Genomic DNA, 21,296 nt, shown 5'->3' on the forward strand with positions numbered 1-21,296 from the left:
CCTCAGCGCTGCTGGAAACGATTCTCTATAGTGCATCTATGCATTATAGAATCACACTCAGCATTGTACTCCTGGATGCCTAAACAAAGCCTAACTTAGATGTCCTTTACAGAATCTGGCCCCAAGTGTCTACAACACCTAAACAGCAGCTAGTCTTAACTCACCTAAAACTTGCTTGTTTACCTGCATTATTCATTAATTCAAATGAAAATGTACCCACCTATCATGGAGCCAGCAATGCAGATTATATTAAAAATGGCCAGACCCTGAAGAGAGTCTTGGCACAGAAGTATACAGTAGTCATAAATGCATGTAAATTAAAGAACTATATGTGGATTTAACAGAAGACATATCTATTTTATCTTTTATGTATAATAAACCACATGCAGCTTGAACCTTACAGTAATAAATGCCACTGAATAATTATTTACTGATGAAAATGGAACACTGTATCAAAGGAGTATGCAAACACCCAGCTGTCAGATAGATGCTTTGTGATTTCATTAAACTAGCTCCAACATTTGGTAGATTAAACCTAGTGTTCTACCACAGCAGTCAGCACATCAATTAGTAGCGTCAAAATCTTACTGCTTTGAACTGCAACTGGACAGATATCTTGCTTAGAATGACATCAATTTCAAAGCAAAATCGCTTCTCTCTTACACATAAGCACTATGGTTATCAATCAGTTTATTAAATGCCAACAGTAAAAATGAAAAAAAAAAAAATATTTGTAGGTTCAGATACAATATTTCTGTCATTTAAAGGCACATTAGTTTACGGTTAAACAATTTTTTTATTGATGACAACTGGGCATCAGATACAGCAGGATATACAAACAGGCCTCGTGTCCGAGATACAAATCATACAAAACAGAAACTCTGAAGACCCGATCACCACGAATTAAAAATACAGAGGTACTTAATAACCACCCCAACCCTCCCCCCTCCGCCCATAGCAGAAGGAACAGGATACTGAATAACGTCCATGAAGAACAAAACTAAACAACGGAATACTAACAAATCCCAAAGATCTTCACCCAATGCCATCTTGTATAGGAACCAGCCAGACGGGCTATCCCTACCCAGCTTCCCTCTTCTAATCGATGCCCCTTAATTGCTCTGTTTACTACCCCCCCCTCATGATCCCTATCCCTCAGCCACACTCTACCGATATTAGGACAAGAGTGTAAGGAGTAGATTACGCCCCTGGAGTACAGAGACTATATACGAGTTCTCAAGTAGTGTAACTTCTGTTTCCGGACCCACAAGTAGGCACATTAGTTTAAAACAAATACATACAGTTCAATAAACATTCTGAAATCTTCATTCTCCCTTAACCCACTATCTGCAACCCTTCAAAATATCCTAATTTTATATCCAGGATCATCATACCAGACTGTATCAGTGCAACCATGTTTATCTTCATGTCATAATTAATACTGTGCTAGCATTACTAATCATACCATCTACAGTCAAACCTCGGTTTGTGAGTGTTTTGCAAGGTGAGCAAAACATTCTCGCAAATTGTGACTCGCAAACCAAGCATTGACTCAATTTGCGAATACCCCAACCCGCTAACCGGCATTGCCCCCGCCTGCAAACGCTGCCCCCTTGCGAACCGGCATCACCCCCTCTCGCGAACGCCCGCCCCCCTTGCGCAAACTGGCATCCCCGCCCACCCAAACTGAAAGCTTACCCCCCCAATGTGGCACCGGCACGCACCAACCCACAGGAGGTGCCGGTGCCCGAAGATCGTGCCTCTCCTCCAACTGGGCCTTGAGAGAACGAGAACCAGAAGGCCTTGAGCATGTGCAGATGCTGAAGGCCCAGTCGGAGGAGAGGCACAATCTTCTGGCACTGGCACCTCCTGTGGGTTGGTGCTGCGTGCCAGTGCCACATTGGGGGGGGGGGGTAAGCTTTTAGTTTGGGCGGGGGATGGCAGTTCACGAGGGGGGGCAATGTTGGTTCGCTGGGGGGGGCAGCATTTGCGGGCGAGGGGGGGGGACATGCTGGTTTGCGGGGAGGGGGAGATGTGGAAGCGCACTAGTGGCCTCGGGGGTGGGGTGGGTCTTTGGGGGGTGGGGTGGAGCAGCACCGGTGGCCGGGGGGGGAATGGGAGGTGGAACAAATCAAGCAAATTTCTCTTACTTTCTATGGGGAAACTCGCTTTGATATATGAGTAAATTGGTTTACGAGCATGCTTCTGGAACGAATTATGCTCGTAAACTAAGGTATATCCCTTTATCTCATCTATTCACTTGGATTTGACTCATGCATTAGAAGCTCAAGGCATGTTACATTCAGATGCCAAAGGGCTCCCAATGTTAATATGTTTATGTATATTGATGTGTATAACTGTGAGTTATGCATATAATTAGCAAATAAGCTCAACTGACAATAGTAAGCATACCTTAATATATTAACTCATAAATCTAGCCCTTTAAAGCAGTATTTATTGTTTTATACACAAATTCAAGTCTATTGAAATCTACTACATTTACCTTGTGTCTGCACTTAAGCACCACACCATAGGCTCCTAGAAATAAAGAAACAAAAATTCAAGTACATATTTTTTGTGAATAAAAAAAAAAGACAACAGTATAAACCAAAAGTTCCACATTTTGAGAGAAATAGGTTCATAAAATTAGGTAGTAATTTTATAAAGCTTTTTCTAAGTGTAAAGCCTGCTTTACATGTAGAGAAGGGATAAAAAATTTGTGCAAAAAAACAAAAGGAATTGACCCCAAAATATCCACAAAGAAGAAAATCCAGACAAAACCAAAAAACTCTGTGGAGTGACGATGTTCCTAAATGGACTTTATTTGAAAGTGTCAAAGTTCCTAAGGTACACTGAAATTATCCACATAAAATAATTTCATCCACATAAAAATAAATCATCCACATAAAAGCCTTAAAGGACCTAGTCCGCTAGAGATACAGGATCTAACACGGTCCGCGTTTCGACAAAAAGTCTTCTTCAGGAGTCCCTGGGGGTCCTATAAAGGTGAATACGTGGGAAACAATTGTGTGCAAGCAGTGTCTCACTTCCGGCTCACCACACAATTTTTTCCCACGTATTCACCTTTATAGGACCCCCCAGGGACCCCTGAAGAAGATTTTTGTCGAAACACGGACCGTGTTGGGTCCTGTATCCCTAGCAGACTAGGTCCTTTAAGGCTTTTATGTGGATGATTTATTTTTATGTGGATGAAATTATTTTATGTGGATGATTTCAGTGTACCTTTGGAACTTTGACACTTTCAAATAAAGTCCATTTAGAAACATCGTCACTCCACAGATAAAATTTGTACAACCATATATGTGTAAAAAAAGTATGCACATGGAGAATGTGCATCTATGTTTCATGAGCTATTTATAAGCAAGCTTAGAGGTATAATTTTGGCAGAGTGGATGTGGAGTTGGGATGTATATACATATTTATAAAATACCAATAAGGTACATAACACAGAAGAAAATTCAGGGTATATACACACATATACACCTGTTCAGAAAAGGTGTAAAATTGTCTATGGGGATTTGGGCACTACTGGGGCTGGTTTTGGGACAAGGCACATGGGCAGTATGTTACCTTTATAGAATAAACTTAAAATAAGTGCCCATTTGGACTTCTTATATAGGCATCTGGTTATAAAGTCAAGCCCCTACTGAATACATGCTAACAGACAACTCACAAGGGTAGTCTCTCAAAACACTGTAAATATAGAGCCAGAAATATAAAGCCAGGAGCTGTTTGTTTAAAATCCTTGAAAAATGGAGTACAACACACTTGAATACTAGTCGACTAGTCCAGCCTCTAATGCAAAACTCAAACAGGTCCCCAAGGGGGGTAAGAAAAATATAAATCAAGTTGATTTTTTTTTTTAATTTGAAGTTTTTAAACTTGATTTATACTTTTCTTATCCTATGGGGACTGGTTTTAAGTTTAGATTAGGGGCTGGAGACCCCCAAAGTACTACTACTACTATTACTAACAATAATTTCTATAGCGCTACTATACATGCGCAGCACTGTACATCAAAACATAGAAGAGACAGTCCTTGCTCAAAAGAGCTTACAATCTGGTCAAGGCAAACTGGACAAGAAAGTGCATCAATACACAGTGCTCAGGTGGGAAAATTACAGAGGGAATGATAAGAAAAATATTGGTGCTTAGCAGGTGGGTTGGAGTTTGGAATTGAAAGCAGCTTCAAAGAAGTGGGCTTTGAGTCTGAATCTGAACACTGCTAGAGACGGAGTTTGATATACTGAGTCAAGCAGTTTGTTCCAGGCATACAGTGCAGTAAAGTAGAAGAAATAGAGTCTGGAGTTGGCTGTAGAAGAGAAGGGTACAGATAAAAGAGACTTACCCAATATGTGGAGTGCCTGGGGTAAGTGTGGGAAGAGATGAGAAAGGCGAGATACTGAGGAGCTGTAGAGCGAAAGCACTTGTAGGTCATTAAGAGGAGTTTGAACCATATGCAGAAATGGATAGGGAGCCAATGAAGTGACTTGAGGAGAGGTAATGTGGGCATATCAACATTGGCAGAATATGAGGCGTGCACCAGAATTCTAAACAGATTGAAGGGGAGAGAGATGGTTTAGCGCAGAGGTAGGCAAACTTTTTGACTCTTGGACCACAATGGGTTCTTAAATTTGACAGAGGGGCTGGGCGACAGGTAAACAGATTGTCTCCGCTGTGCCTGAGGAAGGAGGTTCTCAAAGAAAATGAAAGGGAAAAATATGGAGCCCATTGACTACTTATTCTAATGATCAGACATCCTAAGCACATGGTTAGTTTATATTTGGGTGGAGGTGGGGTATCTGTATCATATCGTCATTTGTATATTGATCAATATGGGGGGGGTATTTATTTTTAGTCTATAAGATTATTTGATTGCAATTTCAAGTGTTTGGTAAAAATTGATTTAATATGTGTATTTCCACTTGATGTACGAATTAAAAATGAATAAAGATTTATAAAAAAAAAAAAAAGAAAGGGAAAAATAATAACCGGTCGCCTCTGACGCCAACTAGTTTTTAAAAAATGAGTTTACCCTCCTTGCTTTGCCGGAGGTGATTCGGCTGCATTCACTCTAGGACAGGTTGCAGTTCAGGTACCATTGTCCCTCTCGTCTTAGCCCTCCAACTCAAGATTATTTGCCCTTGCAGTTAACGCAGTGGTGGAAATAATTTTGAAAGTTGAGTTTTATGGTCTGGCTCATGTGCAAAATGAGCGCTTTGTGGGCTGGATTAAAAAACTAAACGGGCCAGATATGGCCTGCGGGCCATAGTTTGCCCATGTCTGGTTTAGCAGAAGGTCAGTGAGAAGCAGGTTGCAGTAGTCTAGGTGAGAGGTGATGAAGGCATAGATGAGGATCTTAGCAGTGCACTCAGAAAGGAAGGGTCTGATTTGTAGAGAAAGAAACAGGTTTTGACAGTCTGTTGGATATGTGAAGAGAAGGAGAGAGAAGAGTCAAAGATTACCCAAAGGTTGCAAGCCAAATACACAGGGAGGATGAGGGCATTGTTCACAAAAATAGAGGAAGAGAAGAGACAGGTTTAGGTGGAAAGATAAGGAGCTCAGTCTTGACCATGTTTAATTTTAGATGGCGGCAAGACATCCAGATAGCAATGTCAGACAAGCAGGTTGAAATCCAGGACTGTCAAAATTTCAGGTATAGAGAGAGATCTGCGAGTCATTGGCATAGAGGTGATACTGAAAGCCATGGGAGAAGATAAGAGCGCCAAGGGAAGAAAAGTAGATGGAAAAAATAAGTGGTCCCAGGACAGAGTCCTGAGGTATACTGACCAACAGTGGGATGGTGGTACAACCTTATAAGTGCTGTAGGTGACTGCCTAGGTGGATTATTTGTACAACTGACACTTTTAAATTCTGCCCCAAAACATGTTGAACTGATGAAAGCCTCTATGTTAAGAGAATGGAACGGGGGACAAATTTGTCTCCATCCCCGCAGGAAAATAGGATGGAGTCAGTTTAGAGGGTAGCTACAAAATTGGTTCATGAATAATAATAATAACTTTATTTTTCTATACCGCCAACACCCAAAAAGTTCTAAGCAGTTCACAGAATAAAAAGGATTGGACATTCCAGTAATGATACAAAGCAAACAGAAAGGCAGTACAATATTTCAATAATGAAAAATACAGTATGAAACAATGATAGTCATCAATCAAGTAACACATTTTTTAAACAAATAGGTCTTAACCAGTTTTCTAAATGTGCAATAAGATGCAGATTGTTGAATCAGATCGTCTAACCATACTTGAACTTTACCTGCTTGATAAGCCAAAGATCGATCAAAATACTTTTTATAACGACAATTTTTGGGATTAAGAAAAGTGAATAAACCAGTACGCCGAGTAGACCTAGTCAAACAGTACAACTTGAAATGAGAGAAGAGATATAAAGGAGCTAATCCAAATAACATCTTATAGCAAATAAAAGCAAATTTGAAAAGTACTCTTGCTTCCATTGGCAACCAGTGCAGCATATGGGGGCAGACTTAGAGACCTTAATATGCATACTCTGGAAGAAAAAGGGGATATGATAGAGAAGTTTAAATATTTCCATGGCATTAATGTACAGGAGGTGAGCCTTTTTCAAATGAAGGAAACTCTTGAATGAGAGGGCAAAGGATGAAGTTAAGATGTGATGGGCTCAGGAGTAATCTAAGAAAATTCAGAAAGGGTGGTGTATATATATGGAATGGTCTACCAGTAGAAGAGATGGCGACAAAGACTGTGTCTGAATTCAAGAAAGTGTGGGACAGGCACGTGGGATCTCTTAGTTACTGGATGCTAGAGTCTACCTTGGGGGTTAGTGCCCAAGAAAAGGATTTGGGTGTCATTGCAGACAATTCGATGAAACCTTCCGCCCAATGTGTGGCGGTGGCCAAAAAAGCAAACAGGATGCTAGGAATTATTCAAAAAGGGATGGTTAACAAGACTAAGAATGTTATAATGCCCCTGTATCGCTCCATGGTGCGACTTCATCTGGAGTATTGTGTTCAATTCTGGTCTCCTTATCTCAAGAAAGATATAGTGGCACCAGAAAAGGTTCAAAGAAGAGTGACCAAGATGTTAAAGTGGATGGAACTCCTCTCGTATGAGGAAAGACTAAAACAGTTAGGGCTCTTAAGCTTGGAAAAGAGAAAGCTGAGGAGAGATATGATTGAAGTCTACAAAACCCTGAGTGGAGTAGAATAGGTACAAGTGGATTGATTTTTCACTCCGTCAAAAATTACAAAGACTAGGGGACACTCGAAATTACAGGGAAATACTTTTAAAACCAACAGGAGGAATTTTTTTTCACTCAGAGAATAGTTAAGCTCTGGAAAGCATTGCCAGAGGTTGTGGTAAGAATGGATAGCATAGCAGGTTTTAAGAAAGGTTTGGACAATTTCCTAGAGGAAAAGTCCATAGTCTGTTATTGAGAAAGACATGGTGCAAGCCACTGCTTGCCCTGGATTGGTAGCATGGAATATTGCTACTCCTTGGGTTTTGGCCAGGTACTAGTGACCTGGATTGGCCACTGTGAGAAAGGGCTACTGGGCTTGACGGACCATTGGTCTGACCTAATAAGGCTATTCTTATGTTCTTATGAGGAGATAGTGGATGCTGCAGATGAGCAGATTAGATGGGCCATTTGGCTTTTATCTGCCATATTTCTATGGGCTCCTTTTACAAAGGTGTGTTAGGGCCTTAATGTGCGGAATAGCGCACGCTAAAATGTCCTGCGCGTTAGCCGCTACCGCCTCCTCTTGAGCGAGCAGTAGTTTTTCGGCTAGCACACCTTCGTAAAAGGAGCCCTATGTTTCTAAATTCAATCACTCCTCAAAATCCGCCTATTTATAGAATCCTTTGGACTAGCTGCTGTATGACTCCTTCTATGTCTCCCCTCCCAGCTTCTCTCATATCCTGTTTTTATTGTAAACCACATAGTTGCCACTGCAGATCACTGGTGGTATATTCAAGTCCCTGGAAATAAAGAGGATCTTTTACCTAAGATGCATTAAGCACTTAGGCCCAAATTCTCTAAATGGCGCTGTAAGTTAGGTGGCAGTAGGTGCCCTACCGATGCCTAACAATCATTTAAATTGGTGCTAATCAGTGTGGTAATTGACCATGTCATAAAAAAATGTAGGCGCCTAAAAGTTCCTGCAAAAAGGCACTAATTGCATCTACAGAGCCATCTGAAAGTGCCTAAGGTCAAAGCAGGCATGGTTTATGCCAGAAATGACCTTAGGCGCCTCTGTAGACGTGATGCTCATTAAACGAAGGAACTGGGAATGTAGGCCTTCAAAATCCTGGCCTACATTACGGGCACCTATGCTTAACGGTGGACGCAATTCTGCAAACGGTGCCACAGCATGATTGACACACAATCAGCGGTGTTTTTGTAGGCGGCTGCTGACATAGGAAGCATTGGCAGAATGATCTAAGAAAAAATTTCTAACCTAATTAAACCCTTTGTATTTCGGTAAAGATTAATGAAAAATGAAAAGTTGGAAGGATACAATGAAGACAACTTCACAAAACAAAGAGAATCTCTTAAGGAAAGCTGTCTTCAATTAGAAAGGCAGGAAAAAAACATGCTCAGAACTTTACACTTCTGTCCTAGAGCTGACAGATGAAGTTAATCACTTATATGGCCAACTGCATCCTACTTGCATATATTTTTATATTTAAGTAAGGTTTTAAACACACATGCATTAAAGTTCCCCTTATTCCTCATTTTCCCTTCTCCTTCTTTGCATCCCTGACACTGTCTTAGGAGGTTTCTACAGCTTCTTTAAGCTAGAAGTGATGCAATTTTCAAAATTCTCCTACATAAAGTTTTCATTCATTCATTCATTCATTCAATAAATCTCATGTTTAGATTTGAAGAACTGACTTACCTTCACCTACAACTCCAAGGACCTCAAATTTATTCATCACATTACCAATGTTAGGAATCTTCATGAAGACAAATTCTTGTTGTGATTAAAGCCACAAAACATGGCAAAGTGTAGAGTTCAGGAAAAGAATTAAAAATATTTTGAAGATGGCAGATTTGAAGACTTAATTCAAAATTTCCCCAAGGGTCACCTGGAATTCCATGTTTTTCTTTATTTCTATACATCGGTTGCACCCTAAAAAGAAATTAACAATTATTAATGACATACTTTTGACTTTTGCTTTAATTAAAACTGGGCAACAAAACACATGCAATTTGCTAACAGACACATTGTACTGTACAGTTTCCTGGAGAACTTAGGCTCTCTTTTATGAAGCTGCATTAGTGTTTTTTAGTGCCAGCAGCTGCAATAAAAACTCTGCTCATAGGAATTCTATGAACATCGAAGCTTTTATTTCAGCCAACAGCGCTAAAAACACTAAAGCGGCTTTATATAAGGGGGCCTAAATCCAACATCATTCTTTAATTCCTAAAAAAAAAAAATCTATTCACAGATTGTTCCAGAACTAGTATAAGAGTTCAGCTAAAATAAGACTAATAAAAAGAACACATTTCTTTCAAATCATTTATACCTGGATAATAGCTGGGCTGTGAGGTGTTCCTCAAGGCATGTTTGAGTCAAGGGAGGAAAATAGCATGGGCACAGGTGCATGTGCCATCTTACCTTTTATGGCCACTTGTACAAGATAGTAGGAACAAGTAGATGGGTAACTTTAAACATGTTGCATATCAGGTTTCGCTCCCAAAGTTACATTCTGCAGGCAACGGTGATCTACTTATACCATCTAGAAGGGAGTTGCGGTTGCAAATCATGAGGGTTTATGTGCAGGGCAAACAGAGTGGAATAAACTCCCAGTCTACATACGGCAGCAAGGGAACTTGAGTGTGTTCAAATGTTTGATAAAACATTATCTGTTTTGACAAATGAAATATAAGTGTTAAGAGAAAGGAATCTATTTTCTGAATTTGAATGTTCAATAGACACAAAGGCCCAGATTCTCTAAAAGTGCGTCCCGATTTTAGGCAGCTGTAGGCATCCTGATGCCTACAGCTGTCTAATCAGCCAATCGGGATGCACGTTTTTTAAAAAAAAAATGCTCCCCAGGCAGGCCTGAAGGCGCCTCCGGGAGCCTAGGGAGACCCGCAAGATGCCTAAGCTCGTCTAAGGGCCTTAGGCGGGCCTTAGGCTGAACCTAGGCGGCCCTACGCGTCTCCCTAGTAGATGAGAAGCTTAAAAATGTAGGCCAGCAAAATGCTGGTCTACATTGTAAGTAAACGCGGCCGCTATACTTATCGCAGCAAGGGATCTCTTTGCCGCTATAAGTATAGCGGGCCGTGGCCCCTGACCGATCACTGGCAGGAGGGTGCCCAAATCCTCCTGCCCAAAGACGCACCCCCCTCCCCGACACTACCGACCGCCCCCCCCCGACACTACCGATCGCCCCCCCCCCCCGACAATATCGGTCGCTGGCAGGAGGGTGCTCAATCCCTCCTGCCCGAAGACGCACCCCCCCCCCCGGCGCTAACAACCCCCACTCCACCAAACCTGTTCTTACAGATGGGTCTTACACGTCGAGCAAACAAGCACGCCTCGTCGAAATGAGGCGGGCCCGCCCCTTCCCGGCCCATCCCGCCGAAGCCTAAGGCCTGATTGGCCCAGGCTCTAGAAGCCTGAACCAATCAGGCCTTAGGAATAGCGGGTCCGCCCATCCCTACTAAGTCTAAGGTCTGATTGGCCAATCAGGCCTTAGATTAAGTGGGGATGGGCGGACCCGCTATGCCTAAGGCCTGATTGGTCCAGGCTTCTAGAGCCTGGGCCAATCAGGCCTTAGGCTTCGGCGGGATGGGCCGGGAAGGGGCTGGCCCGCCTCATTTCGACGAGGCGTGCCTGCTTGCTCGACGTGCAAGACCCATCTGTAAGAACAGGTTTGGTGGAGTGGGGGTTGTTAGCGCCGGGGGGGGCGTCTTTGGGCAGGAGGGATTGGGCACCCTCCTGCCAGCAACCGATATTGTCGGGGGGGGGGAGATCGGTAATGTCGGAGGAGGGGCGATCGGTAGTGTCGGGGGGGGGGCGGTCGGTAGTGTCGGGGAGGGGGGGTGCGTCTTCGGGCAGGAGGGTTTGGGCACCCTCCTGCCAGTGATCGGTCAGGGGGCCACGGCCCGCTATACTTATAGCGGCAAAGAGATCCCTTGCCGCGATAAGTGTAGCGGGCCGTGTCTTATCTAACCCGATTCTCTAACCCGCGTCTGTAACATGGACGCCGGTTACAGAATCGGGGTTTAGTTTAGGCCGATTCTGAATAGGACGCCTCTCCCGGGCGTCCTATACAGAATCAGGGCCTAGGTGTCTTGCGGGCCTCGCCTTCAATATAGGCGGCCTGCCTGGGGAGCATTTTTTTTTTTTAAACGTGCATCCCGATTGGCTGATTAGACAGCTGTAGGACGCCTACAGCTGCCTAAATTCGGGACGCACTTTTAGAGAATCTGGGCCAAAGAATCTAGGGTGTAACTGTGGCATGGGAGTAAGTATTTTATAAAAGGATAGGACAATTTTTTTTTGATGTGTATGCTGATGTAGGACTGGGATGTTTAGATAAGATTGTGTCTGTATGTATACGTATTTGTAATGTGTGTATTTTATTATGTGTGTGTTCTTGGAACCCGCTTTTTATAAAGCGAGATATAAATAAAAAACATAAACCATGTCTATTTTATGCTAACTTAAAACAAAGCAAAACAAAACAAAACCCCCCCACTAACATTGTCTCTCTCAAAATCAGTGTATAGCAGTCTTACTAAGGACCCCTTTTAGAAAGCCATGGTAGCAAGTACCAGCACGGAAAATGTAATGTAGCCCATTCAATTTCTATGGGCTGTGTTGCATTTGCCATGTCTGGACTTACTACTGTGGTTTTGTAAAAAGGGCCCTAAAAGAAGTCACATACTTCACAGCTCTAAGGGTTACAAGAATTTTTCATTCAAAGTAGTCAAAGATGACAAATTGATTAGGCTTAAAACTGTTTAAATGCAAATTTTTGAGATTGCTATGGTCCCTTTCCCTAGGACTGCAAACATACCAAGGCTAAACAAAGATCTTATAGCTCTACTCTAATACCATCAGCTCAATGTGCAGCAGCAGCAGCAGCAGCTATGAAAGCAAACAGAATGGCCTAGATTCACTAAGCAAACCGATCGTATATTGATCGGTTTGCGAGCCCTTTGCGACCAGATTTCCCTTCAACCCCATTCACTAAAGCCTGTAGCAAACCCATACCGACCCTCCCATGCAAATTAGCAAAACCCCATGCAAAATAGCCAAGCGACTGATTCACTAACAATTGCTTGGCTATTTTGAATCGGTTTTACTATTGGCAAACCACACTACTGCCAACCTATCGGTAACTGAGTTACTGACAGGTCTGCAGGTTCTTTGACAGGCCTACCTGTCTTTTTTATTCATTTTTTTCCATGGTACAGATATTTTGCATGTGTTACAGGCAGGCCTGTCAAAAAATGGCTGAGGGCCCCCCCCTATCCCCGGCGACCCACTCCCTCCTGCAACCACCCGACGTTGCCCTCCCCATGGGCTCCCTGTCCGACAAAAAAGTAAAAGAAAACGTTTAAAAAAAAAAAAAAGTCATGATGGCCCCCCCTCACACGCCGATGCCCCACAAAAGGCAGGAGGGATGCCAACTCTCCTCCTGCCATGTTAAACCACTTCTGGTCTGGTCGGGCCCAGCCCGGCCCGGACCACCTCCCTCCCTGTTGTAAAATCTGGCTGGGCCGGGCCCAACTTTTCCACCCCTCCTCCCCGTACCTTTAACAGAGCAGGAGGGATGCTCAACCCCTCCTGCTCCAATGCCTTCCGCGACGACTCTTGAGGCCTTAGACCCCGCCCCAGCGCATCATGCGATGCACAGGGCAGGGCCTAAGGCCCTGATTGGCTCAGGCTCCTACCTTGGGAGGGCAAGGGGCACCTGAGCCAATCAGGGACTTCCGTAGGGCTGAGCTTTAGGAAGTCCATCATTGGCTATTGTTTTGACCAATCAGGGACTTCCTTAGGCTCAGCCCTAAGGAAGACCCTGATTGGCTCAGGAACCCCAGGCTCCTCCCCCCCACCCAAGGTGGGAGCCTCAGCCAATCAGCTCCTTAGGCTCCTCCCCGTGCATTACATGCAATGGGGGGCCTAAGGCTTCAGAGTCGTCGCAGGAGGCATTGGAGCAGGAGGGGTTGAGCACCCCTCCTGCTCCGTTAAAGGTACGGGGAAGGGGGGTGGAAAGGGGGCCTTGAATGGGTAGGGGGTGTCCAAGGATGGTGGTGGCAGGAGGGAGTTGGCATCCCTCCTGAAGTTTGTTTTTTGGTGGGTGGGCCCGGCCGGCCGGACTAGATTTTGCAACAGGGAGGGCTAGGCCGGTCCCAGCCCAGCCAGGAGAGGTTTAACATGGCAGGAGGGTGTTAGCATCTCTCCTGCCTTTTGTAGGGCATCAGCGCTTGGGGGAAGCATCGCGGGGGGAGCAATTGTGACCTTTTTTTCTTCTTTTTTTACTTTTATAGACCAGGGAGCCCATGGTTTTAACCCGCAGGTTAAAACCACAGGCTCCCAGTGCGGGAAGGCAGGAGAGATTCGGGGCGAGAGCGAAAGAGTCAGGGCAGGCAGATTTGGGGCACAGCTTCGGGGAAGCAGAGCGCAGGCTGCAGGGCAAATTTATGTGCGGTTCGGGGCACTTGTTGGGAGGGGGGGTTAATTTCTTTTTAATCGGGCAGATATTTTGTGTGTGTAAAACATGCAAAATATCTGTCCAATTAAAAAAAAATTTTTAAAAGCCGACAGAAGCTCTGACAGCAGTGACAGGAGGCTGCTTCTCCTGTCACTACTGTCAGGGTCTGCGCATGCTCTGGGATTGCTCTCTAGTGATCCTGGCCATGGGTAGGGGGCATGTTAACAATCGTCCCCATTTGCATGCAGGCCTTTAGTGAATTTGTCGGTCTGCATGCAAACGGAAATGGATCACACACGGATCGGAGGGTTAGTGAATCTAGCCCAATGTTAGGAATTATCAGGAAAGGCATGGAAAACAAAAATGAAAAATAATGCCCTTTGTATTGCTCTACGGTACGTCCGCACCTCGAATACTGTGTGCAATTTTGGTCGCCGTATCTCAAAAAAGATATAGCGGAATTAGAAAAGATACACAGAAGTTTGACAAAAATTATAAAAGGGATGGGACAACTTCCCTATGAGGAAAGGCTAAAGCAGCTAGGGATCTTTAGTAGCTTGGAGAAGAGACGGCTCAGGGGTGATATGATAGAGGTCTATAAAATACTGAGTGTAGTGGAAAAAGTAGATGTCTATCACTTGTTCACTCTTTCCAAAAATACTAGGACTAGGAGGCATACAATGAAGCTACTAAGTAGTAGATTTAAAACAAACCAGAGTAAATATTTCTTCACACAACATGTAATTAAACTCTGAAATTTGTTGCCAGAGAATGTGGCAAAATCAGTTAGCTTAGCAGGGTTTTAAAAAGGTTTATATAATTTCCTAAAAGAGAAGTCCATAGGCCATTATTGAGATGGCTTTAGAAAATCCACTGCTTATTCCTAGGATAAGCAGCATCAAATCTGTTTTACTACTTGGGATCTAGCTAGGTACTTGGGACCTGGGTTGGCCCCTGTTGGAAACAGGATACTGGGCTTTGATGGACCTTTGGTCTGTCCCAGTATGGCAATTCTTTTTTTTTTTTTTTTTTTTTTTTTATAAATTTATTCATTTGTTACAACTTATAACAATTCCATGAAAACAAATAATCAAGGAAAATACATCAAAATAAAAGAAAATCTAATTCAAGTCCACATTATATGAGGGCTGCTTGTTCTATTGGCATCACCAAGTCATAAGTAAAAATTAACAGGAAATTATTCAAAATTCTTCAAATCAGGCAAGAGAAAAAACTTCTATATTTCACTCAACCTCAATCTCTGCAATAGTTTCAGGTTTTGGGTGTAGGAGCTTCCTTTTTCCTTAAATTTCCATGTAAATGTTTGGTGACTTATCAAAATGTTAGGAATTCTTATGTTTTTACTCATAAGAATAGCTTTACTGGGTCAGACCAATTGTCCATCTAGCCCAGTATCTCATCTTCTTGGTGGCCAATACAGGTCACAAGTACCTGGCGAAAACCCATTGCTACCAAAACATTCCATTGCTACCAATCCAAGGCAAGCAGTGGATTGGTAGCAGTGAACTCTGATGTTGATCTGGATCTTTCATTTAAAATGGACTTCTGTTAAATCAACAATGCTACACACTAATATAGCCTACAAATGAAAATGCAAATGATATACTATACTAATATGCTGTTCTTTGCAGGAATATTTAGATGGTACTAAAATTGCATTTTATCTGCTTCTGATTTAATCTTGCTCTTGTTTTTACCTGCAACAGGTCTCTAAATATTTATGCCCCTTGAAGTCTCACGATCTTGTTTCTCCACCTCAATAGAGGATATTATTCCCATAAACATTAGAATTAGTTTCTATTTGATACACAACACAGCTGTTTTATGTGAGTTAACATATGCTTTTATTTTACTCAGCAGTCATGAAATCTAAAAGGAAAAAAATGTATACATGAGATGTTTTTTTCTGCTGATGAAAATAAAAATTTAGGGGGAATTACTACAAAAAAAATTTGAATTTTTTCATCAATTGATTTTTTTTTTGTTTTTTTTTTTAATTTAGTAAAATTTAAGAAGTCTTTTTACTAAGCTGCAGGAAAGAGAAGCTTTAGCATGCCCTTATGTGGGTCTTTCCCAAGTGCTAAGGCCATTGTTACCGAAGCTGTGAAAATGCCTTTTTCCTATTTTTGCACTAATGTTGCCACTGGTGTGCAGCCATTTTTAAAAATTACTGCAGGAGTGCTTACTCCCACCCATTTTGTAGGCAGTAAGGACTCCCAAATTATGCATGCACTAATCAGTGAGTGCAGCTATACAGTATAGACATGCAAATTGGTTAGAATAGGTATGTGTATTCTCTGCCCTGGCATGGCATCTCAAAAAAAATAAATAAAATAAAACTTTTTTAGTGTGAGGTTAGTGCACACAGACACCCCTGAATGTGTCCTGCAGTATTCCATTTTTGTGGTGTTAGGCATGAGTTAGTGTCTAACACAGCTTAGTAAAAAAGCCCTTTAAACAATAAAACCTTGGAAAGCGGACTACCTGATTTTTTTCTTTCCGCTATATGGATACAGTTAACAAAAGATTAATATGACTGATAATTGTAATTCTTCAAAAGAAACTTAGGCCAGGATTCACTAACCTGCTCGATCTGGCCCGATCCGGGCAGGTCTGACTAATTCAGGAAACAAAAATATGCAGATGGGGCAATCGGAGGAACACTCCCATCTGCCTGCACGGCTCGCACATGCGCGATCGGTGCGCATGCGTAGGCCCGTCCCAGCTGCGACTTTTTTTTTTTTAACTTTATACTTTTGCAGCCTGTGGGTTTAACCCTCTTCGGGTTAAACCCATGGGTTTGCACAGGTAGTCAGGGCAGACGTGTGAGGGGCAAGCAGGCAGGCATGTTCGGGCCCGACTCTCCTATTTCCATGCAGCAGCGGCAGCCTCTTCCCTCCTTCCCTTCAGTGCGAGCCCGTAGGTTTAAAGCGGGGCTGTACTACGGCGTGCAGCCCCGCTTTAAACCCACGGGCTCGCACTGGAGGGAAGGCAGCAGAGCCAGGGGGGAGCAGAGAGGACATCTCAGGCAGGCATTCGGGGCAGGCAAGCCCAGGGGTGCAGGACCGCGAGAGCCAGGGCAGGCAGATCAGGGCTGCAGGAGGTGTTCGGGGCTGCAGGAAATCAGGGCTGACAGGGCAGAGAGCAGGGCTTCAATAGAATAGAAGAGTCGGAAGGACGTTTTCAATTGCTCCCCAGCAGTCGCTTCTTCTATTGATCAGCCAGCCCTGTCCGATGTGAAATTTTGTGTAGTGAATCACATGGCTGTCCAATTTGCATGCGTTTCTCCTCATCTGCATGCATGGATTCGAAGCGGATCGCAGGAGAGGTAAGTGAATCAGGCTGGAGGGAAATTTGCTCTTTAAGGGGTCACAAACCGATCGGTACACAATCAGTTTGCTTAGCGAATCCAGCCCTTACTCGGTCATTTAAATCCTCTGTTAGAAACGTGGCATTCCTCTTTCATAGCAAATGATCAAGCAGCAGCAAAAAAGGAGCAGTTTAACTAAAACTGAGATTCAAACGTATGCTGATCACATCTGGGCCAACTAAGTGTATTGCTTCAGTCTCTCTATGAAAGATGGTCCACTAGCTGTATGCATAAGCAAGTTAGCAATTCCTTGATGTACCATTCATTGGACACAATAATATAAACTGGGTGTGCCCTAGGACATTGCAGGCAATACGATTCCCTAGCCTCCACACTAAATAACACAATAACCTCAAATTTAAATTTTTGAAATAAGAAGCACCCTCAGTGTGAGTTTGAAAGCTCTGAAGAGCAGCTCAACAGAGTGGCTCTAATGCTTAGAAAAGCAGAGCCAGCAAACACCAAACAGAAAATACTACTCCTGCCGGCCACACACCATTATCTGGGTGCTCCTGTGTGCTTTAAAGTGCAAATAATGTGCAATGAATAAGTAAATATCGGTGGAAAGACAGGAAATCAATGTCCTGTAATTCCCCGAATGCCTGAGCCCACTGACCCAAAAAGGCAGTAAAAAAGTTAATCACTTGTCCCTCCAGGACCTTAGCTGAATGCAAAATGATGTAGTCAAATGGTATCAAATGAAGCCCAAGTCCTTTTCAATCACAGGCAGAAGTTAAAATGCAGTCCTATTTCAACACGGCTCAACCCAGCAGGGTTTCAGGGCAATAGCCCCTTCCTCAGGAACCAAGCAGGCAAACACAACTGTAGGTCAGAGTTATTCCAGGCAGATATTGGGCAGACATTCAGATCTTTCTTGGCTAGTATACGAGTATAATCAGTTCAGAAGGGTTCAAAATTTACTTTTGATCATTGAGCTTCCAGATTTCTGTTTGTAATCTACAGGGAGGAGAGGCCTAGTCATTGGAGCTGCTTCCTCAGCCCCCTGAGGTTACAAGTTTGATCCCAGCACTGCTCCTTGTGACCTTGGACAAGATATCTAACCCTTTGCCCCAGGTATCATAGTTAATAATACAAATTTATTTTCTTGTATACCGCCCCACCAACAGTTCTAGGCGATTCACAACAGAAAACTGAGACAAGTCAGCAGAAAAAACAATTTTGGGACACACTTCTACATACAATCGTTAGTACAGCATTAATTAAAATATATTAAGCAGAAATAAAAATTGAACTATAAAGCACCATCAAGAATATTAAATGAATCAATCATTCTTGTTCATCAAATAGGTTAAGTTTTTAATGATTTCCTAAATGTAAGATATGATAAGCTTGAGCAATCAACAGGCTCCCCCCCAAGAGTTCATCTTCCCTGCCTGATACTCCAATGTCCTGTCTAAAAAAGTAACGACAGGCCCTTGGGGTAGGGAAGATGAACATACCGGAATTTCTGGTACATTTTGTTGAATAAGACAATTTCAAATAGGATACCAAATAAGAAGGTAATAATCCAAAAAGTGCTTTATAACAAATACACCCAAACTTAAAAAAACACTCTGGCCCCAAATGGCAACCAATGCAGTCTGGCATAATAAGGACTAACATGATCATATTTTTTGAGACCGCAGCATTCTGAACCAGTCGGAGTCTTAATAGTCTTTTTAAGTAACCTAAATAAACAATCTAATATAATAAAACACTAAGCGCGCATGCGCACTCTACAACCGTGTTGCCTGATCTGTAGTTCTGTGGTTGGCAGAGTGCGCATGTGCGCATACAACGGTCCCTCTCTCGCAGGTGATGTGAGGTCTTGCCGGCTCTCTCCCTTACACTTCACGGCCGACGTTTGCAACACGGAGGCAGGGAACACACCAGTGACTCCCCCCTCTTCCCCTCACTCCATCTAACATAGTGGTCTTGGCAGCGACTCCCCCCTCCTGTCCTCACTTCGTCAAACTGGCCGGCAGCGCTGGACTCCCTGCTCTCCACCTCTCAAGCTGCGGTGTCAGCTCCTCTCATGAGCCTGCACCAGCGTCGGAGAAGGCTTCTGACGCTGGCGGGGATCGTGAGAGGAGCCGCCACCGGAACTTTTAAACTTTAAAAAAAACCTTTGCTGCAGCAGGCCAGCCCGCGGAAAGGGAAGTGGAGGCCGAAAAAGAACAGGACTCCAGCTACAGGAATGCAGGCTAGACCGCGGGAAGGGAACGGAGCAGGCCAGATCGTATTATGAGAAGGGAGGGGCCGAACGGAGCAGGACAGCTCGCGTTAAGAGAAAGGAATGGGGTTGGGGGAAAATGCTGCTACTGTTTCACAGGGACCTGGAGGGGAAGGGAAATACCGCTGCTGCTTCTGCAAAGGAAAGTGTGGGGGGGGGGAAGGAGGGAAATGCTGTTGCTGCTGCACAGGGAAATGGGGTGAACATGCTGCTGCACAGGAAAAAGGAGGGAAATAATGACAGACAGACAGCGGGAGGGAGGGAGACAGAAAGAAAGGAAGAAATTCACAGGGGCAGGGAGAGGGACAGAAAGACAGACAGAGAAAGGTGGCCAGGGAGAGAGAGAGACACACAGCGGGAGGGAGACAGAAAGACAGACAGACATATATTCTAGCACCCGTTAATGTAACTGGCTTAATGACTAGAGAGAGACAGAAAGAAATACAGACAGACAAAGGAGGCCAGGGAGAGAGACAGACAGAAATAAAGACAGAAAGGGGACCAAAGAGACAGACAGAAAGAAAGACAGACAGACAGACAAAGGGTGCCAGGGAGAGAGAGAAAAAAATAACAGGAGGGAGAGAGACAGAAAGAAAGGAAGAAAGGGACAGGAGCAGGGAGAGAGACATAAATAAAGAAAGACAGGTATATATTCTAGCACCCGTTAATGTAACAGGCTTAAACACTAGTATTACAATAATACAAGATAGACAATACAGTTGACTGAACCAACAACTTCAATTTCTACAATATTGCATAACTTTTTTAAATTAACAAATCTGTATGTTTCCTAAAAGTTAAGCTACGATCCAGAGTTATTCCCAAAATTTTCAGATATGGCACTATCTCAAAACTTTGGTCCTTCAATTGAATAATTGTTTCCTGAATTTTTTCATTAGGGCTAGCTAAAAAAATCTTGTTTTTTTCAGGGTTAAGCTTCAACCTAGTCTGCAACATCCATAATTCTACCTTTTCCAAAATATTAGAAATTTGAATAATCAATTCATTCGAAATAGCCTTGCAGGGTAACAGTATACAATACTCATATATAAAGCAAATACCACTTGATACGAGAGATGCATCAAATATACAGCATACTTAAGTTCAGGAAAAGGCCTCAGAATCGGAGCCTACATGCAGTCCTATCATGGACTAGACAATCAGCGTAGTTTTATAGCTCCATGCTCCAGTCATAGGCCAGAAAAAACCTGAACTTTATGAGGTCTTGTATCCTAATTTCTAAATAGTTTTTTTTGAAACTTTTTTTAGTGAAACTTAAATTATGTGGTTTCAACATTACAAAATTTAACCTATTCAAAATGCATCATTCTCAAAGTTAGAAAAACAGTTGACAGCTGAATTACTTATCTCAAACAATTTTCATTGTGACTTGAATGTCCCGTTAGTCAGTTAATGTACTGCCTATATAATGTCTGTGTCTGCAGGGTTGCAGGTTCAGGCGTCCTGAGGATGGTCTCTTGTTTGGCTCCTGCTCGGTGACCTGGGACAACTCCTGGATGACTCTGTCGATGAAGGTCTCGTCCTTTCGGATGCTTCTCAAGCGCTTTACCTCCTCTCTCAGGCTCCTCAGCTCCTGCAAGATGTCTCCGTCTAGCTCAGTGGTCTCAAACACGTGGCCCGGGGACCAAATGCGGCCCGCCAGGTACTATTTTGAGGCCCTCGGTATGTTTAGCATAATCACAAAAGTAAAATAAAACAGTTTCTTGATCATATGTCTCTTTAACTATAAATTACAATATTATTATTAAGACTTAGCCAAAAGGAAAGATTTATAAACTATAAAGAGTTTTACCTCATGCAAAATTGCCATTTCTTTAATAAGACATTAACTATTTTTTCTGAGGCCCTCCAAGTACCTACAAATCCAAAATGTGGCCCTGCAAAGGGTTTGACTTTGAGACCACTGGTCTAGCTGATCCATCTCTTCTGTCTGTTTGGAGACTGTAGTCATCTG

At 43.1% G+C, this 21,296-nt stretch overlaps 1 protein-coding gene across 4 annotated transcripts in view; it reads right to left on the reverse strand.

Moving 5' to 3' along the window:
* Positions 1-21,296, reverse strand: part of CDKL5 (cyclin dependent kinase like 5) — a 316,174-nt gene that overhangs the window by 171,773 nt on the left and 123,105 nt on the right. For all 4 annotated transcript variants that reach the window (XM_033950592.1, XM_033950593.1, XM_033950594.1 and 1 more), the window contains exons 3-4: positions 8,921-9,154; positions 2,504-2,538 (exon numbers count right to left, since the gene is read on the reverse strand). In XM_033950592.1, coding sequence (XP_033806483.1) covers positions 2,504-2,538; positions 8,921-8,984 — 99 coding nt within the window. In that variant the 5' untranslated portion in view covers positions 8,985-9,154. The remainder of the gene's footprint in view (positions 1-2,503; positions 2,539-8,920; positions 9,155-21,296) is intronic.

The sequence above is a fragment of the Geotrypetes seraphini genome, chromosome 6 (assembly GCF_902459505.1).
Source record: "Geotrypetes seraphini chromosome 6, aGeoSer1.1, whole genome shotgun sequence".
NCBI lineage: Eukaryota > Metazoa > Chordata > Amphibia > Gymnophiona > Dermophiidae > Geotrypetes > Geotrypetes seraphini.